General features: G+C 34.8%; 2 protein-coding genes, 1 long non-coding RNA gene, 1 other non-coding gene and 1 pseudogene across 4 annotated transcripts in view; 2 read left to right on the top strand and 3 right to left on the bottom strand.

Moving 5' to 3' along the window:
* The window catches only part of LOC17890066, a 16,116-nt gene extending 4,141 nt beyond the window's left edge, over positions 1-11,975 (bottom strand). The window contains exons 1-3 of the mRNA XM_006296467.2: positions 11,808-11,975; positions 11,455-11,685; positions 59-169 (exon numbers count right to left, since the gene is read on the bottom strand). Of these exons, the coding sequence (XP_006296529.2) occupies positions 59-169; positions 11,455-11,685; positions 11,808-11,975 (510 nt within the window). The remainder of the gene's footprint in view (positions 1-58; positions 170-11,454; positions 11,686-11,807) is intronic.
* A 55-nt stretch (positions 11,976-12,030) lies between these two features.
* LOC111831284 lies at positions 12,031-12,137 on the top strand. Its single transcript, XR_002834539.1, has one exon. It is a non-coding gene; the product is annotated as a small nucleolar RNA R71 (small nucleolar RNA).
* Positions 12,138-13,221: 1,084 nt separating this feature from the next.
* LOC111831067 lies at positions 13,222-14,168 on the bottom strand. Its single transcript, XM_023784578.1, has 3 exons — positions 14,100-14,168; positions 13,796-14,024; positions 13,222-13,388 (listed from the first exon to the last, which is right to left on the bottom strand). The coding sequence occupies exons 1-3, from the start codon at positions 14,166-14,168 to the stop codon at positions 13,222-13,224; spliced, it is 465 nt and encodes a 154-aa protein (XP_023640346.1).
* A 2,333-nt stretch (positions 14,169-16,501) lies between these two features.
* On the bottom strand, positions 16,502-17,299 carry LOC17887680 (annotated as a pseudogene).
* A 7,538-nt stretch (positions 17,300-24,837) lies between these two features.
* On the top strand, positions 24,838-25,734 carry LOC111831209. The gene is made up of 4 exons (XR_002834442.1): positions 24,838-24,872; positions 24,964-25,016; positions 25,109-25,410; positions 25,489-25,734. It is a non-coding gene; the product is annotated as an uncharacterized LOC111831209 (long non-coding RNA).
* The last annotated feature ends 1,159 nt before the right edge of the window (positions 25,735-26,893 follow it).

The following is a 26,893-nucleotide window of genomic DNA, read 5'->3' on the forward strand; positions in this document are numbered from 1 at the left end:
TTCCAAGAGGTAATTGATTGATCTCATCCCACGCGTCTTGTCCAATTGATTCCCTAACCCCAGGGAAATCTGCCATCCTAAAATAGGTACACATGCTTTTATTCTTGAGGCTAGACATCCCTTCTTCGTAAAGTCTCGGTGGGTAACGCATTGCTTGTTCTGCAGCCATCTGAAATAAGTATAAACACATCATAACTCAGCCACAACATAAACTATAACTCAGCCACAACATAAACTATAACTCAGCCACAACATAAACTATAACTCAGCCACAACATAAACTATAACTCAGCCACAACATAAACTATAACCCAGCCATCACATAAACTATAACTCAGCCACAACTTAAAAAAAGTTAATAAGTGAGCCATAACAAATATTATAACTCAGCCGCATCAATAACAAACTAAGACAACTCAGCCATAACATGATAAGTAACTCAACCATAACATGATAAGTAACTCAGTCGTCGAATCTATAGATCTGACAAATCAGCCGTCAAGAATACTGTAACTCAGCCGTCGAATGAATAGAGCAAACGACGGCGACAATCAGCCATAATAAGCAAAAACAAACACGAGTATAGTCGGAAAAACTCTAAATACAGTTCGACACTTACCGGAATACGAAAGGTCTCGAATGTAGCAACGAAACGACGACTCACTGACGGAGACTTCTTCTCTTCACAGCGACTGAAGGCGAGTTTGAAGAGCGAAACAGAGAGAGCGTAATGGTTCGTCGGCGGCGAGTACTGTGTAAAAGGCGAGTATTGTCTTCGTCGGCGGCGAGGAAGTTCTCTTTCGCGAGAGAGAAATTTTTTTTTTTTTTTTAATTGTAAACAGTGACGAGAAATAAACTGTTCAGTTTCTCTTTTGATAATTAATGAAAGAATAACTATCGATGATGATGTGGCAATTTCGGGTATGACGTGGCATTTTCGGATCTGATGTGGCAATTTTAAGTGAAAACAGACTAAGGGTGTTTATTGTAATTACACCCATCCCACTAAACATCTAAGGAATAAAAAAAAGATTTGGCTGTTTAAGGAATAAACATACAATTGTGGTCTATCTAAGTAATTCTCCCTTAAATTAATTTACATTTTTCTGAAATTTTTGATTCAAATATTCAAATGGAAGGCTTTTAAAAGGTTTTTATGACTGATTCTGATCATATCAACGTAAATACGTAAACACAAGCTTGTTAACAAACTTCTTATGGTTTGTAACCGTCGAGCGTTGGTAAACGGTCGCAAGTTAGTATTCTAATTCAGGTGTTAGTCGCAAAATGCGTTACACATTCGTTGCAAACTGCTACAGTTTTGTGATGGTGTTTTCTTGGTCACAAAGCAAAATTTTGAATTCTATACAATTTGATCAAAACTGTTTAAACCAAGCTTTAATAAGAACTTAAGATGGTATTCTAGAGTATATTGTAACAATTTAAGAGTATCAAACATTGTTTTAGTTGGTTGTTTTTAATGAAATTTTCATAAAATTACGAACCTTCTTATAAAGTAACATGTAACTCTTTCAATTGATTAGCATATTCTGAAATTTTTGTATTTTAATATTCAAATAGAAAGTTTTTAAAAGGTTTATATGACTGATTCTGATCATATCAACGTAAAATACGTAAACACTAGGATGTTTACAATCCTCTTATGGTTTTGTGACCGTCGAGCGTTGGTAAACGGTCGCAAGTTAGTATTAATTTAGGTGTTAGTCGCAAAATTCGTTACACATTTGTCGTAAACCATTACGGTTTTGTGACAATTTTCTCTTAGTCACATAGTGAAACAAGGATTTTGTCTATCCTTTCAATCTCCCTAGTTCAATGAATACAAAGGGTTTATTGATCCAATTTGGGTGAGATGTAAACAAGCAGGATTTAACATAAGCTAACAAATTAAGCCAAGCAATTAACAGATTGGTTTATCAATTCAAATGCATAAAAGTAAATTACAGAATGAAACTAAGGATCTAAGAATAATACTAAAGCAAGCAAGAACTACATAAGCAAAATTTAAAGCAGAAATGAAAAGCAAGTAACCAATTAGATGAATAAAGGTCTCAAGAATGGGGTTAATGGATTAATGAATCCTCTTAATCTCATTGGGGTGCTTAACATGCTCAAATAGATCTAGTCCTAGACAATGAACCACTTAACCTAATCAGTCCAATCTCTTGGCAAAGATTATCAAATCTAAAGAAATTCCGAATCTCAATTCTCATTGATGAAACATGCAATAGATAGGCCTAAAGATCAAGATCATTAATGTCAAAATACTCCTTAAACAACTAATCTCTTAGGTAAGCAAGTAGATCTCTAGCATTAGTGGATCAGACATTTCATTAAACACTTTTTGGGTGCTGAAATGTTTAAGATCTAATCTCACATGGTTCATGCAAAAAATAGCTATTAAATCTCTAATCCAAAAGGGATCTATTGAAATCAAAGTTTAAACACCTCTAGAGACTATAATTCCTCACTAACCTATCCCATCCTCAAAACCCAAAAATCTCTAAATTATGCATAATCAGAAAGATAATAATCTAAGGAGCAAGATAATATAAAGAAGCAACAACAAAAACTCAATAGATCAAGAGATATTAAGATTAAGAGTTTCTGGAAAGTTTGGTGGCTAAAGCATAAAAAAAAACCTAATGAAAACTCGAGATCTCTCACAAATGAGGAGAAAAGGTCTATAATAGTGAGAGAGAGAGAGAGAAGCCCTAGTTCACTAGAGACAAAATAAAAGGTCGGTTGCAATTGGGCCCGACCAGGTGCAAGTTGGGCTCGTTAGGGTCCTCTCCGATGATCGGTCGAGTCCAATGCCTTAGTTGCAAATCTGGTCCTTCACTCCGCCCGATCGCTCGGTCGTGTCCACCTGGGTCGGGTCCAGTCCACTCGATCGGGTCCACATCCTAGAATGCTCAGAAATGTCCCGAGAGTACCTGCTTTAACTTCAAAAGCAAAAGTATGAAAATGCCTATGCTAAAACTCCTAAAAATGCAATATGAAAGAAAAGAGACTAGAACTCCTAAGAAATATGGCTTAAACTATGCAAACTATGCACAAAAAACATGCTTAAGAATGTGAAAATATAGAGTTGTCACATAGCAAAATTTTGAGTTCTATACATTTTGATCAAAACTAATGAACCCAAGAACTAATAAGAACTTATGATGTTATTCTAGAGTATATTGTAACAGTTTATGAGTTTCAAACATTGTTTTAGTAGGTTTTTTATAAAAATTTTCACAAAATTACACACCTTCTTATAAAATAATATGTAACACTTTAAATTGATTTAGACCTTCTGAACATTTCTATGCATATAACACAAATAAAAAAAATCTTAATCTTGACTATTATAACAAAAAAAAAACAATTTTGTGACCAAAATATTGTTGCAAATAAGACGCGAATTTGCTATTCTTCGTTCTTAATATAAATCTAGTTACTAAGTAGTCTCAAATTGCTATTATTTTGCGACCATATAGATTGGTTGCACCATTGTCAGTTAAGCGTCGTAAATAAGAGACGTGTTACCGACTAATTGTTGTCGTCGCAAGTTGACAACTATTTTGCTTCGATTATTTGTGTAGTCGGTAAAGTGTCTTAGTTAAGTTGCAAAACGGTCGCTCATATTTGCGACTAAAATAAGCGTCACAAAGTTTAGTCCCTAAATGCAGGATTTCTTGTAGTATACACCGCGAGAAGAAGAACATCTTGGTTCACTATTATGCGATAAACCGATGGCTCTTTTGAGCATCTTTTGAACTTAAGTTCCTTAAGCACTTGATTCAACTTATCGTTCTAAGCTCTCAAGGCTTGCTTCACTCCCTCTTACGACAAAACCCTCTGGTTGTGTTACATAAACTGTTTCTTTCAACTCTGCATGAAGAAACGCCGTCTTGACATCAAGGTGATTGATTTCCCATCCATTAGCTGCTGAAAGACTTATAAGAAGACGAATTGTCTCAACCCATGCTACCAGAGAAAATACATTCTCATAATCAACTCTATCTCTTTGCACATAACCCTTAGCAACGAGTCTAGCCTTGTATTTATTTATACTCCCATCAGAATTTATTTGTAAGATTAAAAACCCATTTCAAGCCTATAGGTTTTGATCCGACTGGAAGTTCAACAAGATCTCATGTATGATTCTTTGTGATAGAATAAATCTCATCTTCACAAGCTAACATCCACTTCTCTGATTTGTTTTCTTTTCCAAAATCTCTAGGTTCGTTATTTATGCACATCAACAAACGCTCTCCTTCTTTCTCATTTATATCAGCATCCACATTCTCTGATTCTAAAACAGTTGTATTCAAAGGAACAAGTTATGTAGTCTCTGTTTCTTCACTGATTTGTTTATTCCCTTGAATACCGTGCTTTCCAAAAACTCCAAACTTAATCCTGAAATCTCCAAGCTCCAAACTACTTTGATTCCAATTCCAACCCTTTGCTTCATAAAAAATAACGTCTCGACTTACTACTGCCTTTCGTGCGTGTGGATCATAATTTCAATACGCTTTGGACCCTGGTTTCTGTACCTATATGAACCAACACTCGTGATTTGTCATCTAATTTCTTCAAGTGCGATGCTTCTCATATGGAGTCTTATCCTTGAGTGCTCTTGTAGCGATTCTATTGAGGATATAAGTCGAATGCCTCACTGCTTCTCCCCATAGAAAGTTTGGAACGTGTATGCGTTTCATCTCCATAAGGGTCATATTACGTCTCTCGACGACTCCTTTTTTCTGCGGTGTATATGGGCTGCAAGATGCCTTCTTATGCCCGAGTTAGCACAAAACTCATTGAATTCTAATGACACAAACTCACCACCTCTTTCAGTTCTGAATGTTTGTATGTTCTCCCCTGTTTCTTGCTCCAGTAAACTCTTAAATATCTTAAATTTGTTACAAGAATCACTCTTTTCTTTTAGCAAACCTGTCCACATATATCTCGAATAATCATCGATGAGAACAAAAACATATTTTTTTCCAGCCATCGTACTTGGAATGATCGGGCCACATAAATCACCATGTATTAATTCAAGTACTTTGGTTGCTCGATAGGCTATAGCTTGTGGAACCACATGTCTTGCTTGCTTTCCAAGTAAACACGAGCCACATAAATCACACATAGTGTCTTGCAATGTCATTTCCACCTTGTAAAGCCGATTTCTTTATCTAAGTACTTGATAAGAGTCTAAAACTGAGCCGAGGCATTTGAAAAGGCAACACGGGGCGTAGTTTCTCATTTATTGACCACCAACAATCTGTTTCTGAGTTAAAGACTCATTGTTAGAAGAGTCTAAAACTGAGACGAGGCATTTGTATAAGTAACACGGGACATAATTTCTCAGCCATGCACCACCAACAATCTGATTCTGAGTTAGAGACTCATCGTTAGACGAGTCTAAAACCAAGCCGAGGCATTTGAATAGGCAACACATGAAGGTTAAAGAGGTAATCTAAAACTGAGCCGAGGCATTTGAAAAGGCAACACGGGGCGTAGTTTCTCATTTATTGACCACCAACAATCTGTTTCAGAGTTAAAGACTCATTGTTAGAAGAGTCTAAAACTGAGACGAGGCATTTGTATAAGTAACACGGGACATAATTTCTCAGTCATGCACCACCAACAATCTGATTCTGAGTTAGAGACTCATCGTTAGACGAGTCTAAAACCGAGCCGAGCATTTGAATAGGCAACACAGGACTGTTAAAGAGGTGATTTAGATTACCTCATTTCGTATCCAAAAACTCATCATTAGAAGAGTCTAAAACTGAGCCGAGGCAGGCAACACGGGATGTAGCTTCTCATTTATGCACCACCAACAATCTGTTTCTGAGTTAAAGACTCATTGCTAGAAGAGTCAAAAACCAAGCCGAGGCATTTGTATAAGTAATCGGGACATAATTTCTCAGCCATGCACCACCAACAATTTGTTTCTGAGTTAGAAACTCATCGTTAGAAGAGTCTAAAACCGAGCATTTGAATAGGCAACACGGGACTAGTAAAGAGGTAATTTAGATTACCTAATTTCATATTTAAAAACTTATCCTGAGAAGAGTCTAAAACTGAGCCGAGGCATTTGAAATTGTCCATAGTTTCTCATTCATCCACCACCAACAATCTGTTTCTGAGTTCGAGACTCATCGTTAGAAGAGTCTAAAACTTAGCTGAGGCATTTGTATAGGCAACACGGGACATAATTTCTCAGCCATGAACCACCATCAATCTGTTTCTGATTTAGAGGCATTTATATTGGCAACAAGGGACTGTTAGAGAGGTAATTTAGATTACCTCATTTCATATCCAAAAACTCAACGTTAGAAGAGTTTAAACCCGAGCCGAGGCATTTGTATAGGCAACACGGGACATTTCTCAGCCATGCACCACCATCAATCTGTTTCTGATTTAGAGGCATTTATATTGGCAACAAGGGACTATTAGAGAGGTAATTTAGATTACCTCATTTCAAATCTCATCGTTAGAAGAGTCTAAAACTGAGCCGAGGCATTTGTATAGGCAACACGGGACATAATTTCTCAGCCATGCACCACCATCAATCTGTTCTGATTTAGAGGCATTTATATTGGCACAAGGGACTGTTAGAGAGGTAATTTAGATTACCTCATTAATTTAGATTACCTTGTGTCATCTGTACTGATTTCATAGCCAAAATCTCAACATAAGAAGAGGTTAAATTCGAGCTGTGCCATTTAAATAAGCAACAAGGGACAGAACTATATTTTGGGTCAGAGTGGTAGGTACTACACAGATAACTCTAGTACAAACAACCAGTTTATATTTCTAACCTTCTTTTTTCAGAAATTCTAAGGGTTTTTTGCCGGAATCGCCGAGGTAGAGATAATTTTTCCAGTACGTGAACAACTACAAAAAAAAAATCACAACTCAGCCGTAACTTACAATAAGTCAAAATATAACTCATCCGTAATATACCATAACTCAGCCGCAATGTGTCATAACTCAGCCGTAAACGACGTTTCGTATTTCCCTGTTACTTTTGTCGGAAAACAAAAAGTCTTTACCCAAGTTGAGAAGAAATACGACAGAAATGACGACGAGAAAGAGAGAGACACACCGATAATAGGATAAGCGGACAGAAGAGACGAGAAAGATAAGCGGCGAGAGGTAGGGTTCTTCGTCGGCTTCGAGAGTTTTTTCTTATTATTTTTAGTCTTCTGCCTTTTCCTTGGCCTATTCCGATCTGACATAGACACCATTTTTTTGTTTGCAACAAATGAAACAAAACCCGTGAATGGTATATGAGATTTTGATATAGTGGCAAAATAACAAGACAGTAATGAGATTACGAGACAATATAAAAATATTTTCATGTGCGTGAACAATTACAAAAAAAAAACCACAACTCAGCTGTAACTTACAATAAGTCATTATATAACTCAGCCGTAATGTACCATAATTCAGCCGCAATGTAGCACAACTCAGCCGCCGTAATGTACCATAACTCAGCCGTAAACGACGTTTTTTCTTTCCCTGTTATTTTTGTCGGAAAACGAAAAGTCTCCATCCAAGTTGAGAAGAAATGCGACAGAGACGAGAAAGAGAGAGACACACCGATAATAGGATAAGTGGCCGGTAGAAACGAGAAAGAAAAGCGGCGAGAGTTAGGGTTCTTCGTTGGCTTCGAGAGAGAAAAAACAGTTTTTTTTTGTTTGTGAACAGTGACGAAACTGTTCAGTTTCTTCCTCTTTTATCATTAAAGACAGAATAATGATGTGGCAATATCGGGTATGACGTGGGATGTCAGATCTGACGTGGCAATTTTAAAGTGAAAATAGATCAAGGGTGTTCATTGTAATTACAACCATCTCATTAAACATCTAAGGAATAAGAAATTTTTTTGTCTCTTTAAAGAATAAACCTAATATTGTGCTCTATCTAAGTAATTTAATCATAAATTAACCACAATCTAGATGAAGAACTCTGTTGATTCAATCCTAACAATCTAACAACCTAACAATTCGTGAATTCCTTTGAAAACCCTAAACCTAACAAGAAATCTACTCAGACATGGTGAATGAAACAAACATCATGAATAAAATAGATATCATTAAAGAAATCAATAGAAGAAGTAAAGGAGTTTTGAATCTTCTCTGAAGGAGGTTTTGATTCTTCTCTCCTGGCTCTCTACAAATCTCTCTCTCCAAAATAAAGCTCTGTCTTAACAAGCTTAAGATTCTGTAAAAACCAAGTCTAGTTCTCTTGGTTTTTATAGAAGTTTAGCTTGATTGTCCAAATCATAAAAATGGGCAAGGATACTGTTAACGTCGAGGTTGAAATCGACAAAATTTGATGTGGTTCAGGTTGGTTATTTGAATTGAAAGCTGGTTTGGGTTGTAAAATTCAGAGTACGTGAGTTTGGGTATGAAAATACCTTCGGGAAATAGTTTGGGTTGATTTTTCCCGTTTTCCCGCTGTAGAGACTTTGACTGTAAAGACTTTGACTGTAGAGACTTTAACTGTAAAAACTTTGCTGTAAACACTTTAACTTTTTAAAATCTTATTGTCAACAGTAATAATTTTAAAAGATGCAATATTTTTTCTATTATATATAAGTTTTATAAATACATGGTGATAAATTCATATGTAACATAGTGACAACTAATAAACTTTATTAATAATAAAATTATAAGGATATAATGGTGATAGTGAAAATATTAAATTTTTATAAAGAGAAATGGATGCTGATAATTAATTTACAAAAAAAGTTCAAAACAAATATATATAAATCTGTAAAGAGATTGTAATTATTATGGGGAGAAAAAATAGCTTTTAAATTTTTTTGGTTTCAAAGCGGTGATATTGAGGCTTTAAGAATAAAAAGAAAATAAAGAAGGAAAAACTTGATTAGCAAAAATATAGTTGTTAAGGCTTTAAAACCATTTTAAAACCTTAAAAGTCATCACCAATCACCCCTTTTATTTGGTTTATCGGTTTATGCCAAATTTTAAATTTCATATATATATTATTGAATTATATTACAAATTTTACTAAGGCAAATTTTAAAATATGCAAAAGAGTCAGTTCTTTTTTTCTATTCTCCGTCAATGTTTCCCCTAGGATTATTTCTATATATATTATTGAATTATACTACACAATTTATGAAGGCAAATTTTAAAATATGCATAATTATGAAATATTAAAAGAGTTCTTCATCATATGTTTCTTCATCATCTGAAGAACATAAATTACACTGGAATTCATCTTGAGGTTCCGCATCTCCGACATCATAACCTATATTGATTGCACCTCCCACATCCATGTTGTCAACTATGAGGTCTTCAATTGTAGTCATTAGTACATCATCATCATTTTTTGTTTGCAAAAGAGTCGGTTCTTTTTTTCGTATTCTCCGTCAATGTTTCCCCTAGGATTAACTTTAAGAACATTGAGCCACAACTGTTTCTTTTTTTATGTATGGACTCCCCCACACTTAGCCTTTGCTTTCCCTCAAGCAAAACATAAACTTAACTTGTGAAAGAAGTTTGAAAACGCGGGAACTCACTCAACTGCAGGAAACTCTTCTTTCCACTCTTCATCGCCTTGACTCTAGAACTTACTTTATGTACTTTGCCTATGAGAAGCACCAACATTCCTTACTCTAATCCCACAATCCTCAGGAATCTCCAGTGTCATCTCTTTACATAATTTAAAACAAGTAAAGATGACTTCTTACCGAGGGAATAGATCAATGGCATATCGACTCTTCTTAAACCAAGACATTCTTCATATGATTTCACTTCCTTTCCCTTTTCTCACTTCTAAGGTAATCAACATCTCCCTACTTTTCTAGGGTATCATTTTATTTTTTCAACGATCCATTTTTCTTCTCTATTTTTTTCTTTCTTTTCATTTTTGTTTTTCTTTTTCTTTTCAGGTATCCATGAGATCCGAAGAATGCACGGGTTTATGTGACATCCCTCATATCACTTCTACCTATAGCCTTTTCTATAGTTTCTTTTAAAGGCTGAAGGGAAGAGAGAAGGAAGGAATCATACTTGTGAGACTAGAAGAAGAAGTCTAGTCCAATGTATACCAACTTCCAAGGTAACATATTAGGTCCTGATAAAATTAGAGAAAACGTTAGATCAACTGGATATCCAATGAATAAGGGCTTTCAGGATTGTTGATATGGCTCATAGTCATTCCAAAAACTTCGGTTCTGAGATTAAGTATAATCAAGAGTCATAAGATTGTTAATCCAAATTAGAGAAACCATTAGACTGAGTTCATAATTCAACACAAAAAATTTGAATCAATAAAACAAATTTTGGACTGACTCAATAAAACTCCAAAAACATAAACAAGGTTAGTAACTGCCTCCCCCAGACTTAAACAACATTGTCCCCAGTGTTGCCTCCCACTAAGCGCTTGTTTTTAGTCATTAGCTTGACTTTGTCGGGGCTCAAGCGTCTTGTGGATCGGGAAGCGGCACTAAATGCCTCCGAGAATAGTGTCTCATCATCCAAGGTGGTGTATAAACATTAGGTGTAGGAGATCAACCAAGCACACAAGGACCAGCTACAGGGCAAGATCTAGGTATGGGTGGGACACTTCTTCTACCTGAAACATCATCAAAAGAACCAACAAGCGCTCTAAAACACCTTCGGGAATTCTTGTGGACCTATCAGCTAGGATAAGAGAGATCCTAGTCGGCTTGAAATCTGTCATCCCAAGTCTCACAACAACAGAGTATGGTATCAAGTTGATACTTGAGCCAAGATCACAAAGAGAGTGAGGAAATCTTTCTATGAAGATAGAGCAGTCGAGCACGAAACTTCCTGGATCATGTAACTTCTCTGAAATCCTGCTCTCAATCATGGATCATGTAACTTCTCTGGAATCCTGCTCTGTGGGGTCTGTTTCAAGATGATAGTAGTCTCTGGCCAGCAAAGCTCCTTCCTCAGGGCTCACGTCATTTAGGACCATCCTCTTAACACACCGCTTAAGAATAGGTGAATCCTGATCTACATGATCTAAATGTATCTTATTTATCACCTTTTCCATCATTTCCTTGCATCCTTCTTCTTCCACCTCCTATTTAGACTTCCTAGGCTTTGGAAAAGGAACCTTAGGCTTGTAGATCTTTTCTTTAGATAGTCGCAGAGTTTCAAGAGCATCTGGGTTTGTCTGTGAGGGGTGTCGATCGACACTGGGAAGTTGTCGATCGACACTGTGATCTGGTGTCGATCGCGGTCAATATTGGTCCGTCAAGAACCAAATTCAAGAGAACTGATGTTAGTGTCGATCGACACCGAGAGATGGTGTCGAGCGACACCTACTGTGCAAGTGCGGTTTCATCATCGTCACTTGTTTCCTGCTCCCAAACATCATCTCCATCCGATCCCTAATCAAAATGGCATTGCATCCTTCTGATTTCTTTACAGTTCCAGTAGTCTGTGCAACCTTAACGTTGCTCAAGGTGCTCAAAGCTTCTATCTTGCCATTTAGATCAGTATATAAGGCATCCATCTTCCCGTTGAAATTCACTGCCATGTTCTGCTGACCTGCTAGAATATGTTCTAGCATTGACTTCATCTTAGTATCTGCAGATGGAGGAGGAGGTGACTGGTAAGAAGAATTTCCGTAGGTTCTGGTGAAATTGATGGTGCCCTCCTGACCATATCGATGTTATACATGTTCCCCTGTGTGTTACCAAACTTCTGATCCAAATATCCAGCTTCATTGACGTAGTTCACGCCTTCTTATTCATCCGCACATGGTTCAACGGCCTCAACCTCAGCAGCAAACTTAACAGTCTTCTTGGCAACAAGAAGGTTATGCACATAATTGAGCTTGGTCTTAACGTTGGCAAGTTGAACCCCATCCATGTTTTGAGCTAGCTTCTTCCTTCCAAAATCAGCAACTCTAGTGTTGTTGCCATTACTTGCAGCATCTAAGGCCATCTAATATCTCCAATCCAATCCTCTATAGAACATTCCCAACAGCTGAAATTTTTCATAACCATGGTGTGGATAATCTCTCTGATACCCCTTAAAACGCACCCAAGCAACTTTGAAAGCGTCTGAGATCCCTTGAGAAAAGGTAGAAATCTTTTTCCGCAGCTCCTCTGACCTCGCATCATCATAAAAGTTGTTCAAGATCTCAACCTTTACATCCTTCCAGCTCGTAAGAGATGCGGGCTTCAACTCCTTAAGCCAGGATAGTGCTTCTCCAACTAAAGAGTGCTAGAAAAGCTTGCAGAGCAGAAAAACCGAAGACACACCTTCTACCTTGATGCTAGATACCAAATCTTCAAATATCTCAATGTGATCCATTGGATGCTCATGAATTTGGCCATGAAATGGGTGTTGTCATACGAAAGTGTAGTATCCAGGCTTGAGCTCGAAGTTGTTCCTCTAAAATGCAGAAGGACGTATAGCAGAGCGCTTAGAATAGAACAATGTAGGCCTATTGTATTCTCCAAGTGTTCGATTTTCATCCTCTGCTTCAGCATTCAACGCTAACTGATTGTTGTCTGCTGCGGCTTGGTGTCAAACGACACCCAGCTAGTGTCGCTCGACACCGACGGCGACAGGTTCAGGAATGACAGTCCCGTCAGCATTCAGCTTATGCCCTTGTGCATTTCTCACATGTCCTTCTCCATCTCTCAGAGGGGGGTATTGAATTTGATATTATAAGGATTTGGTAGGATTTTTAATATTTCAGAATTTCGAAAGATTTGAATTGGTTTTAAAGAGATTTGATTATACTCTGAGCTTTTATAATTTTTCTTTTAAAAAATGAAATATGTTTATGTGAGATTTTATTATTAACTTTGGATGTTTATAACACAAAAAAGGAAAATCTGGTTCAAAGTCTCAACTCACATTTCCATTGAAAAACGATCATCAAGCTTATCAAGAACATCTTGCCATCTGGAGTAACTGTGACTACGTATGTGAAGCACAATTACAATTCGTTTGACTACGTACGTGAAGCACAATATCAATACGTTTGACTATATATTTACATTGCCAAATACCAAACATGTGTAAAGTACAAGTCAATTCTTGTATAAAATATATATGTCTCAAGCAAATGTCAAAATTTTATTTATTTGGAGGGAACGAGTGTTTATATATATATATATATAATTACCCAACCGTAAGAACGAAAACAATCTAACTAAATCATAGTTATAATATTGCATTATGACTCCATATTCATAGCATCAGTCCACATGCTTGCAGCTATATTTGCTCTCCAGTTATTAGCATGTCCTCTTTGTTGTTCTTGAGTATCATGAAGTTGTTCTTCCTCATTATTCTCGTCATCATTTCTTTCATCAACACTAGTTTCTTCGATAACATCGTCTTCTGGAAGAAAAAAAATCTGAACGACATTCTTTGCGGAGATAATTATGTAAACCAACACAAGCAATCACTAATTCTACTTGCGTCTTATATAGAAAAGGTGGTGCATATTTGAAGATGAGAAATCTTGACTTGAAGATGCAAAAAATCCTCTCTATTACATTCCGCAAACTAGAATGACGATGGTAGAACAAATCATTTGGATTTATAGGGTGTTTTCCTTGTCCTCGAAAGTCTTGAAGATGATAGCGAGTACTTCGAAATGGAGCTAAAAAATTTCGTCGATTGGCGAATCTCAATCAACTAAATAAAATTTTCCTGGAGTTTAAAATGAATAAAATAATAGGTGATATAAATTGCGAATAACCAACTTAATAATTTAGTTTTATAAAAAGATAAGTGATGCGTACCTTCAGGAACTATCAATTTGTTTGTGTTTCTTTTCAAAGCATTGTGTAATACCTTCGCATCGTGAGCTGAACCTTCCCACCCGCTAAGAACATATGTAAATTCTAAATTAAAATTACATGCAGCTAACACATTTTGCGATAATTGGCCTTTTTGATTACGGTAGCTAGCCGTGTCTTCTCCTGGTATCATTGCAAGGATATGAGTTTCATCAATAGCTCCCACACAATCCTAAGAATGCAAGAAAAACATATCAGTCATCATAGTTTTTGAAATACTTGAAAAAAGAAAAAATAATTCTCATACCTTAAAATAAGGATAAAATCTTGTGCTGTCTTTTTTTTTTGCTGGAACTGCACGTCCAGGTTTAGCCATAAAACTTGGAGCAAGAGCTTTTAACACCTTTAGAATTGTGTTAAAGCTCTTACTTATTGAGAATTTTGATCTCTGGAATCTATCTTCAGCTACAACGTACCTCGCATTTTGACCAACGATAAATAAAAATGTGGCAAGCATTTCTTCAACAGAAACATATATTGTGTCTCTTAAATCCATCTTCAATCCAAAAATAGAGCATAGTTTGAGAAATGCTTCTGGATACATACGATATAGCTGTCGAAAATGATCACGATCATCTCCAACCAACGCATTTTGTATATATTCATGTCCAAGTGTTGTTGTTGATTTTCTAATCTGACGTGGTATCTGCCGTACGAAGTTTCGAAGTTTCCCGGACAAGACCAGTAACATGATATCAACATCTAACTTCAGATTTCTCATTCTTTTTCTTTTTCTTCTTGATTGCATCGCTTCACTCTCTTGAACGATACGATCCATTGACGAAATCCTACACAAAAAACACAGCTATAAATCATAACAAAGAGCTCTTAATCAAAAGAGAAAAAAGAAGCAGCAAATATATAAGACGTGTATTGTACAATACATACATATAAAAGCAATGATATTAAGAAAAACTTTGAACTTACGAGAGATAGAAGTGACGGCTAGTGGAGAGGAAAAAATGAAGGAGAGCAGCATATAAATATAGGGTTAATTACACTTACACCTACTTCTGTGAAGTTGTCTTGCAAATAGACATACTTTCCACTCCAGCTTTACTTTTCTTCTTTCTATAGGAAGAAGCTTAGATGTGTTAAGACAAAACTGTCCTCAAGTGAGTTTTAAAGTGGTGTAATGTTTTCATGTTTTTAATAGATTGTGAACCATAAGATCATGAGTACTAACTGAAATCGGACGGTTGCTATTTTTAAATTGAAAAATAGTAACGAGATGGTTTTGACCTTCATATTAATTAAAAATCTAGGTTTTCTGTGGATAAAGAACCCCATATAAAAACAGTTTAGGGTTTATTGTTGTAGAGGTAGGCTTTTGTGGAGACGGATTTATGTAGATGTAGAGGTAGGCTTTAGTGGAGACGGATTTATGTTTCTTTTGTGAGTATTTTGTGGATTGGGTAAGTTTTTAATTTTTTTTCTTTGGTATTTGCAGGCTGAAATATCTGGGTTTTGTGTGGTAGTGTCTGGATAATGGGGGTTCTCAAGCGGTAACGCCGCCGAGTTCAAGGTAGACCAGATCTTCCTGTCAAGGATTGTCCCGTTATCGACGACGACAAGGCTATGTGAACTAGATGTTGAAGACGAGAATGGGTGCTCGCAAGAGCGATTGATTCAAGATGTGGCTGAGAATGAAGAAAAGGAGAAAGATGGAGTCTTTTTTGTGTGCTATTACGCTCTCCCAAGGGCAGAAACTAACCTTGGGAGAGCGTAATAGCACACAAAAAGAAAGTCAACGGTCCCAGGGGAAGGGAGGATGAAGATGGAGCTTTTAATCTAACGACGGAAGGTACGAAAACAGCGATGAAGGTTGGGATTGGTTGGCTAGTGCTTCGACCGGTTGGAGGATAAAGTTTAGAGGGTGGATCTACGATTGCGACGGGCTAAAGAGGAATATTTTGTTTGTTAATGTTACAATGAGGTGGAGGGGGAATGTTTAGACAATGGGATGAAGATTTTGCCTAGGGTTTTAGCAATGAGAGATTGAGAATTAAGGATGGAATTAAGAATTTTTCAGTGAGGAATTGGGTTTTTTTTCTTTTTGAAGTTAAGTTTTTTACTGAAATAATGAAAGCTATATTTGAGAGGAGAGAAGAGGAACGAGAGGAAGGAGAGGAAGAGAAGCAGTTATAGAATTCGAGGAATAGAATAGTCATTTTTTTATAGAAAGTATACATGTAGCAAAAAGTGGGTCTAATGGTGAATAGTTTACTTTAAAGTAGGTCTGGATGCTAATAACCCATAAATATATATATTAACCCTAACCCTAACACAATGGAGGAGAGCATCACTCATGTTATTCTAATGATTTACCCGCCACATAGTTATGTTATCCGGCAAAAATGTATGTTAGTTAAATAATGCAAACATATCAAAAACCTAACGCATAAATTATATAAGTATGGAACCTTAACGTGTGTATGTTACTTAAATATATATATATATATGTATGTATATAAGTATGGAACCTTAAACGCATAAATTATTTTAAATTAAGAAGAAAATAAACCAAGTCTCAAATAAAGAACAAATAAGAAGGCAAGTGCATGAAGTTCTAAAATGAAAACAAAAAGGTATAAGATATCCAATATGAAAAACAAGCTTCAGTCCATGTTGATGCAGTCAACTTCATTTTCATGGTTTACGAAGGTTTCGTAAAATCCATCCCTTGCGCGCTGCTATCGACATATGAACAAACCCAAATTTCATACCTAAGCTGTGAACGAGTGTTATGGCTTCATAACATATATCTTCCTACAAATCATGAATTTCTTTGATAGCATCCCACACATTATTAGCCTTGTCCTCGGCTTCTTTTTCTTCGGATTCTTTTTCCCACCTTTTCTGTATCATGTCAACAATATGGTGACTAATTTCTATCGCTGTGTTTCCTTCAACATAATTCTTGTTTGAATTAAGTGCAGCAGTTCTAGATTTCTTTCTAGGAGGTAGCTTTTCCCCTCTTCTATTCTCCAATGAAGCAAAAACTTCCTGAACAGAAGTTTCTTAGTAAGTCGTTTCCTCTACACCATCTTCTATTTGTACACCATTTGAATCATTTCTCCTTTCATTGTCTCCAACCTGATATGTATCTCCATCAATGGTGTCACCTAATCCCATAGCATTTTTACCAGTTGCAACAGTTGTTGAAAATATCATGTGTAAATCTCCGAAATATTCAAATGAGTCATCACGCAGATGAGTTTTTAATGGATGAGCCCATTAAAAAAATAAAAACATTTTAGTAACCTCGGTACATAAGAAACACTACTATATTCAGAAATTTTATGCTATAAAATTTCTTACCCTGAAATAGTCATCCCATACTTCATCTCTAGCTGTGAATTTCTTTGTTTCAGGGTCCCATCCAAAACCAGAGCTGAAATGAAAAAGCTCTGCCAAACCATTGTACCTACCCCTCACGACCTTCATCCTATTTTTGTACTCCTTCTAGGTTTTGTTAATTTCAAGATTTTTGTTTAGAGTTGTTAATACTCTTGTCTCCACTGTTAATTTGCTAAACTTTCCACTAGCATCACGGAAACCTTCATTGACCGCATCCACTAGCAGCCGCACCAACATCTTACTTTCAGGTTCTAACCAATGATTATATGGATTTTTAGGTTTCACAACCTGTGAGTCTGTTTCCATAATCTGTGAAGTTTCCCTGGTCTCGTGTCTACACAATACAAAAATAACCAAAGATATTCATATGAGTTATGATAGATCCCAATCACAGATCTCAAATAAGTATTATTATTTAATGGTCGTTGATACTTTTATAAGTTTAACTATATATGAAGTCGCTTTCGATGGTAATTACTACTATCAACATGTTCTCTTGTAAATATGAAATTGCTTTCTCCTTCGTCACATGTTCTAAAGCTTGTTGCTCTTTTAGACAAAATGTGAAAATAAACAACATTAAAGTATAAAATACTCACCTTTACAGCACGGAGATGCACCTTTAAGAATGAAAGCAACTTTGCAGAGAAGAAGAAAGCAGGGGAGAAGAAACCAATTGATCATAGTATAGATAAAAAGCCCATATATTATAGCAATTTTTCTTCCAAAAAGAACAGCCCATTAAAAATACCATGATGCTCTTATCAATATCACGTGTCTATAGAAGTAAAAAAACAGTTATGATTTCACGTTCTTAAAGGCTCTACTAACAAAGCAATGTAAAGTCTAGACACTTCATAGCCACCAAATTCAAGCAAGGATTTATTACGTGATGTTATGTTCTCTGCAATTTCAATTATTCATAACTTATTGACGTAGAATATAGAAGATGCATTAGCTTTTATCTCCGGAGAAGAGACATATATAAAGTTAGCAAAAATCTCATCAGAACCTTCACCATTACAATTGTTTGCCATGACCACTGCGTATTAATTGATGACATTGTAAGTAAATACACAGTTGTTGAGTTAAGGAATTATATAGGGAGAAGAAGATGAGAGGAAACCTTGTTGGTGTGGTGTAAAACAGAGGAGAGAACAAGGACGACACTCATTTGCTTTGTGAAATGAGTGATCCCAAACAGAGCTTTTAGCTGTTGCAACCAATGATTAAATGTAGAAGAAGAAAAAGTAAATATCAGATAATCGAAGAAGAGAGTGGAGAGGGAAGGGAAAAAAAATTCCTTATCACAATAGAAACACTTTTGATCATGAGATGTGTTTTGTTGAAGAAGCGGAAAGCTACACCTTGTGCAGTCTTGAAATGGTTAGGCTTGAAGGATGGTGGTCTCAAATCTTGAATTACCTCACCACCATGCTTATGCTCAACTCTTGTACATTTACATTTTTCCAAAACTATAATTAAATTGTATTTTATACAATATTATTATAAAGTATTTGAAATATAAATAGTGTATTACAAGAATTTTGGTAATTATTCATTACCCAGATTAAAAGTTTGCATACGACACTTGCCTCTATTACGAGAGTAAATATATTAGAGTATATATTATTCAAGCACGTTGCACATGATTTTATTTTTTGAACCTCTTATGTCAATGTAATTTTTAAGGATAAATATAATCATTCAAATTGTAAAAGATAAACCTATGTAATTAAACGTTAGACTTATTTTATCAATTGATATACAATATATATTGTAGACATAATTTAGTAATTATACCCTAAACATGATTATACCATTATTTTAATTACTCCTTTTCAAATACAACTTTTTTAAAATACCCCCTTTTCAAACTTTATCAAAAAATCACTAAAAATATTGAAATATCAAACTTTATCATAATTTTTATTCAAATAAAACTAAAATTAGTTTTATGTCATTTATGCATTAATAATTAATAGAAATGAATAAGGGTAAAACTGGAATATTTTTTTTTGTTTTGAAATCGTAAGTATGAAAATGACAATATTTAATTTATTGGATATTAAATTACATGTTTTTATTAATATGAGTATTATTCTTCAAACTAAAAAAGATCAGATATTAAACGTCCAAACTAAAATTAAATGAGGTACTTTAAAACATTTTTCCCCTTTTCAAATACCACTTTTTAAAATACCCCCTTTTCAAATTTTATCAAAAAATCACTAAAAATTTTGAAATCTATCCAAATATGTGTGTAAGCTTATAAACATAGACAAAAGTTACCTTTGTATGTGTATAAAAATTTATATAACTTTCATAAATACTGTAAGAATAACTTATAAAAACATTTTAAAAACCTCTTCAAACCTGATAAACCCTTTTAAAAACCTTATAAAACTTATAAAACGAATTAAAACCTTTTAAAATATTATAAAATATTTTTATCAAATCTCCTACTATTAGTTATTATATAGAAGTACCTTATAGTCTATATAAAACTTTATAATTTTCTATATTTAAATAGAGGTATTTTTGAAAATACATAGATAAAAAGGATATTTTTAAAAATGGGTACACCAAAAGTGGTATTTCTCAAATTCTCAATGATATTTCCTAACCTCCTGTTTTTTTTTTAAAACATTTCTCGCATATATTTTTGACTGCACAATGTAATTAAACATAGACTGATTTTATCAATTGATATAAAATATATATTGTAGACTTAATTTTGCAATTATACCCTAAACATGATTATACAATTATTCTAAATAAAATGTTGTTTCCTAACCTCTAGAATTTTGAAAAACTATTCTCGCATATATTTTTGACTGTGTAATTTATCGTACTTCTTAAAATTAATTGATTGTTACATGAATATTTTTTTATGATAAGTTTATAAATTTAATATTAAAATATTTTTAATATATGTATCTTGAATTTACACGTGCCAATATCTTATCGATACAATTGAAACATGTTACAATCATGTTAATGACTAACTTATTTAGATTAACTTTCGAAATAAAAATATTTGTATTAAATAATATTCATGATAATGCAAATATTTTCTAATATTAACTTATAGTTGACTAATTTACTATATTTTTTTCTTTCTTTGTTAATTTTTGTTTTAGACCTAATATTTGTAAAATTTTAGGGGGAATTTCAAAAATACATTATTTTCTAATATAACTTTTCAAAAATACTCATCTTTCTAATTTTATCAAAAAGTCACTAAAAATTTGAAATTTATTAAAAAATATGTGTACGCTTATATTTATAGACCCAAATTATCTTTATATGTGTGTAAATTTACATATATATTTCATCAATATCGTATAAATACCTTTTAAAAACCTTTTAAAAATCATTTCAAAACCTTATAAAAACTTTGTAAACATTATAAAAACCTTATAAATGCCGTTTAGAACCTTTTAAAACCTTATAAATATTTGGATTTAGTCTACCAATAGTAATGATAATCTTGATGTACCTTATCACCAATATAAAAGTTTATAATTTTTCATATTTGAAAAGGGGTATTTTTGAAAATGGATAGAAAAGAGGGGTATTTTTAAAAAGGAGTACACCAAAAGAGGGGTATTTTTAAAAAGGGGTAAAATAAAAGGGGCATTTCTAAAAAATTCTCAAATTTTTAGTACTAATGTTTTTTACAATTACTATCCTTTTTCCTTTAGGAGATTGCTACTAAGTAATTTTTAAATTTTCTGAATTTTTGTTTTCTTCTTTCTATTTTGAAAATATTCTTTGTTTGAAAACTAATTTATATAATTTTTACCACTAATTTTCTGATATTTGTCAACATTTTATCAGTTCAATTAACACATGTCACGGTTTTGTTAATGACTAACTTTTAAAAACCCAACTTTATATAATAAGATAGATAGATAGATGTCCAAATGGTTAAGGCCGACTTTGAATCTAATAATATGTTAAATATCGTATGCCATGTATTTTTTTAAAACTTATTTTAAACTATAAATCTAATATTTTAATTTAGTCATGTGTATTATCTTCCCAAGTTTTGGTAATTTATTTTTATCACTTTAATTACCAATTATTTGTCATCCTACGTCAATGATGCACTTGTTGCCTCTCTATATACACTTGATTGATTGGGAACCCTAGAAAACTCAACAAATATTTTCTTGGGACTCAACTCAAGATTACCATTAACGGAAAAGGATCTTGCTGGCCACAAATGCTGATTTCGATGGAAAATAGTGACATATATAGGCTTAACCCCTTTCACTACGTTACGAAGCAGTATGTACTAAAGCTAGTTATGGACTAAACGAATTCCCTAGAGCAGCATTATGAGATAGAACGCCACTAGTCTCATAACGCAAAAAGCGTGTCTAAGCTAGCTAGTACACAAAAGAAGGCACATTGGAAAATGAAAGGTAAAAAAAAACGAGGACACATAAGATAAATGAAATTGATGTAAGGTCTTATCGATGATTTACTTTGGTCTGTAATCCATTTGGATAACAGGTTTGTTGTGTTATCATTATTATGTAATTTTAAGAAGAGTTTAATTAGATTTGAAATTTTTTTGTTTTTTTTCCCTTTCTCTTTTTGCTTACAGGTTCAATAATTAGGATCGTTGTATTTCTTCATTTTTTTTTAGATTTAATTAAGAGAATGGGAGTTCCTCTCGAAACTTATCTCTTGCCTCGTTGTTTTCTTGAGAACTAGCGTATCAATCCAAATAAAGCCCAAACTTTGACCTCGATGTAGATATTTCCGAAAACAAAGTTCAAATCCCATTTCTCCCCGAAATAGAAGTTCTAAACCTAATTCCTCCCGAAATCAAAGTTCGAGATCTAATTCTCCCCAATTCTGGGTTTTCACTGGTTTACTATTTATTTAACCTCGATGTTTGATCCCGATGTTTAGAACTTTGATCCCGATGTTTAGAACTTTTATTTCGGGGGGGGGGGGGGGGGAGGAAATAGGATTCAAACTTTTTTCTGGAAATATCTACATCGGGATCAAAGTTCGGGATGTATCTGGATTTATACGTTATTCTCAGGGGGAAATAGATCGTTTTCCCAGAAAAAATCGGTAAATTACTTACTTCCCAAAATGTTTTTTTCTTTTAAAGGCATCTATTATAACATTTTTGAAGTACAATTTTTTGGCCACCTTTGGTTTAATTTTTTTTCCATCGAATGCCCTTCATCTTTAACTGAACAATCTATTATCATTAAGGTCAATCGTGACAATATTCGTAACGGGTCGGTTTTAATTAGTTAATTGAAACCCATATTGCTTCAAATAAATTTAGATTTATTTCCTATCTAATTGTGATTTTAGATTTGGAAGGATATATTTAGAAAAGCAAGAGAAAATTCATTTCCTTGTTACCAGAAACGTTTGCCGTTTTAGTCCCCATGACCCATCACTCTTCTCTTGATTAAAAAGAAAAAACGGGAAACATTTTTACAAATCAAATGGCGTTTTCTTAAAAAAGCAGCCAACGTTATCTTTTTTGCTTTGGGTTCCTCTCCACCAGAGCGAGCGAATTACGTTGTAATGAGTGACTCAACCAACGAGGCATTGATGGAATCAGCGTCGTCGTCCTCATCTAAGATTAAAAGTCGGAAGATCTCAGATGGCACTACGAGCACCAAGCTTCCGATGGACCTGATCATGGAGATATTCAAACGAGTACCGGTGGAAATCCTAGTGAGCTTGTGCAAATCGAAGCCCTTGGCATCAATCATACGCGACCGTCATTTCAATAAACTGTTCCTCACCCACTCTTCTTCTCGACCAGGTCGTCTCTTCGTCTCCTTTAGATGTTCAGATGGTTATAATTTACTATCTTCGCCGCTCCCAATACAAAACCCCCACCCAGGTGAAGAAGGTAAAGAAGGAGAAGCCTTATCTGTAGCTGCTACTTACCTTAGGCAACTTCCTTCACGTTTACGCCCAATCAACTCTTCCTGGATTCACGGTTTGATTTGCTATAGGTTTTGTTGATTTGGTCGCTCTACACTTATGGTTTTGTGTTGGAAGCGGCGAAGAGAGTAAATTATAACCATCTGAATGTCTGAAGGAGACGAAGAAACGACCTGGTCGAGAAGAAGAGTGGGTGAGGAACAATTTCTTGAAATGACGGTCGCGTATGATTGATGCCAAGGGCTTCGATACGCACAAGTTCACTAGGGTTTCCGCCGGTACTCGTTTGAGTATCTCCATGATCCTATCCTTCACAAGTTTGGTGCTCGTAGCGCCATCTGAGTTCTTCCGTCTTTTAATCTTAGATGAGGACGACGATGCTGATTCCATCACTGCCTCGATGATGATTCCATCATCTGAGATCTTCCGTATTTTTTAGTTGTTTTATGTATCTTAATTTTTTAAGCTACTAAATAACTCGATTCGTTTTGATTTTAGATTCTATCTTGGACTAAGATTTTGATTAGAAGATGATATTGTAAAATATTATGGATAATGCAGACTGCAGATCAGTGGAATGGCTATAATGTTCTCTATTCCTCCTGTTTCTCTGTTTTTATTACCACTCCTCTGTTCAAGGTTCGTCTCAAAAATAGGTCTGAAGACAAAGCTACCAAGAAGGAGTGTTTTCTCAAGAAGGGTCAGTGTGAGGCTGAGGGGAAAACCTTCTAAGTCGAAGAAGCCAATTGTTGTGAAGTATTATGGTCTTAATCATGTGACTTACCTCATCAACATGTATATTCCGTTTCTGATTAATTTAATCGTCCCTTTAGAAACTAGTAAGCTCGCTAGTAAGCTCGCTGCAGGAATCTTTTCTGAAACCTACCTCATCAAAATGTTGTTTGCAATTTCTCATGATGTAGATCAGATTGAGTTAGTCGTCTGGTTTCACGCGTTGTAAGTTCTTTACAGCATTGTCAAAGGGAAATCACAACTGGGAGCTGTAACTGTTATTTCTTACTTTGAGGGCTTTACTAGTTGATCTGTGATATCCTTTTTTTTTTTTTTTTGGTTCACCAGCATCTTGCATGGGTTCGACCACAGTAAAGAACGAGGACAAGCTGGAGTTCAGCAAAATCCTGGAGGCCATAAAGGTGAGAATGACCAAGACTGTGTTTTCTTACGCTTCAAATCAAATTTGACTGCGAGAGAATCAAATTTGAGTAGATATATATAACTACTGCTTGCTTGCAACAAGGGAACGATGCTAGTGCATATTCTATAAGTTTCTCTACCTTATATTTTAATTTATTTCTCTGAATTTTATTCATCCTTGTTTTTTTGGAGAATATAGATTACAGATCAGTTGATTGGCTTCAAAATGCATTGTACAAATATCTCTGAATATGATTTGCAAATTATGAAAGATGTTTCAATTATATTAGAAAAAAAGCAATCCACTTTCTCGTTTTCTAGGTTGCTAAAGGATTGCTGCCTACCTATATGCAATCAAGTAGACTGCTGCTCTACGAGAAGATAACTAGACCATTTTGGAGGTAAGCAAAGTGTTAAAATTATCATTATATTCTATTTTCCTGCTGTTATTTGAACTCTTGCAGGAGTTAAACCTTGTTGAAATTACCATTTGTACTATTCTGAAGCTTTACATGTGTTTGATTCTTTACCTAGAGATTGGGGTATTGTAGAAACTCTGCAAATTTGGGTCAGTTAAACGTTCTCTCTTTCATAGTTATGATGCAGATTGTGGTTCCTAGACCTGTTAACGAAACTGCAAAGTTGTATTGAAATTGCAGGATTTACAGGGAAGCTAAAGTGTTACTAAGTAATGTCTTCTACAAAACCAAAGGTTATTATTTACTATACTTAAAATACTTAATTTTTAATTTCATGAGTCCACCTCTTGAACTCCTGAACCAGTAAATCCATCTCTAATTTCAGGGAGCAGTCGTGAATTTGTTGGTTTTGACACTGAAGCTGTTGAGTTATAATACGGTGCATATGGGAGCGTGCAGCAGAATTCTTTGCCAAGTTACGAGATATTTCCCTCAAGGATTTCATCCGTAACAGGAAAGTGAGAGTGTCGGGTTGCAGCCTTACAGTAAGCCTCTTGTTTCTAATGCGTCATAGATACTTGAAACTGGTGTTTGGAATGATCACAAAACCTGAAAGAATGTGTCTTTGAACCGGGATTACAAAACTTGTACTCGGCAGCTGGGCATGAAGGAGGAGGACTTTCCATGGTAAGTAAAGATTTATACTTATAATGTTCTAAAACCTTTCTCAAGAACATTATCATGATTATTGGTTTCTTGAAATAGCGGAAATGGTGATGGACATGGTACTGGGAAAACCGTCACAGGTAGGGACGCTGTTGTTGAAAAAATAGATGCAGTTTGGTTTAGTGAAGGCACTGAATCCTCTTGAGCATTGTTGTTGCTGAAATGGATTCTCAAAAGGAGTTTGGTGTCTAAATGTTTTGAGGAATGTTTGTCTTAGGCATCGTTGTCTATGGTCTAGTATCGTTTTGTTTTCTATGTTTATTTATAATTTTTCGTTTGGAGTGTAACTAGATGATGATGACGATTATTACACCCGTTTGCATTTGTATGCTAAAAATGCTTAGAAGCCATTCCCATTTCCTGCAATCTGCATCCCCCAAAAACGCATGTTAGTTGGATGAGCCAAATTCTGAGTAAATTAAAGTAAAATATACAGAAACTTATCTAATATCGACTAGGATTGCTCCCTTGAGTATGTGAAGTAGTTTTTACCCATCTGCAAAAGTCAATCAAAATCTTAGTCCAAGAGGGTAGAAGCCTAAAGTTAGTATTCATGGTATCTAAGAAAAAAAGGAATCGAGTTCTTTGATAGCTGGACATAACATACCTAAAACTTCTTACAAGGTGCTTTAAACAAAATCAATCATCAAAGGTGCTTCGGAATCGCATACTTAAAAGAAAACAATCTAAGAAAAATTATACAGTTACATACATACAAGCTTCTAATCAATTTTTTGTCAGGATATTCAATCAAAAGTTACTGAGAATAGATATGAGATATCAGTTCTCATATGAGATAATCAGTTCTCATATCAAACAAACCTTAAATTGTAAGCCTTGAGAAACCTGAGATGCTAACAAAGAAATATATCCGATATAAAGAGTATAATGGTATCCCCAAATATAAGAAAAGAATCACAAAAGACATTAAGCATCAGGTTTAGATTAGGAAGATGTAAGTAACTTACTAAAATCAAACGCAGCCATACTAAAATCAAACGCAGCCAACAAGTATTGAAGCTTTATTAGAATATATAAAATCTTGATCAAAAGAATGAGTTTCAGTAGTCCTTATGTTGCCACTTAAATCTTTTCCCCCACTGCATGATACATCCATACATCGAAAGAAGAAGGGCGTACCTGAGAAAGAAACCAAAGCATTGCACAAAAATCCTAGAATGTTTCTGTACACCGCAAAAGCCATCTTCTTCTAAGGCATAAGACAAAGTCTAAAGCATGCTCTGCTTGAAAAGATCAAAGACTCAATACTTAATAGAAAATAAGTATTTTTGTATAGTAACATTTGGTTTTGTAGAAGACATGACCTAAATCCCTTTAGCTTCCCTTATAAATCCTGCAATTTCAATACAACTTTGTAGTTTAGTTAACAGGTCTAGGAATCACAATCTGCATCATAACAGACCAAAATTTGCAGAATCTCTAG

The sequence above is a fragment of the Capsella rubella genome, unplaced genomic scaffold, assembly GCF_000375325.1.
Source record: "Capsella rubella cultivar Monte Gargano unplaced genomic scaffold, Caprub1_0 scaffold_4, whole genome shotgun sequence".
NCBI classification, from domain to species: domain Eukaryota; kingdom Viridiplantae; phylum Streptophyta; class Magnoliopsida; order Brassicales; family Brassicaceae; genus Capsella; species Capsella rubella.

Bases quoted from the DNA above. Each gene is read 5' to 3' on its own strand.
- LOC111831067 (XM_023784578.1), bottom strand. From the start codon at position 14,168: ATGGCTAAACCTGGACGTGCAGTTCCAGCAAAAAAAAAAGACAGCACA. The intron at 14,025-14,099 runs GTATGAGAATTA...TTGCATTCTTAG, and splicing joins GATTTTATCCTTATTTTAAG to GATTGTGTGGGAGCTATTGA. The intron at 13,389-13,795 runs GTACGCATCACT...TTTTTCTTCCAG, and splicing joins CAAATTGATAGTTCCTGAAG to AAGACGATGTTATCGAAGAA.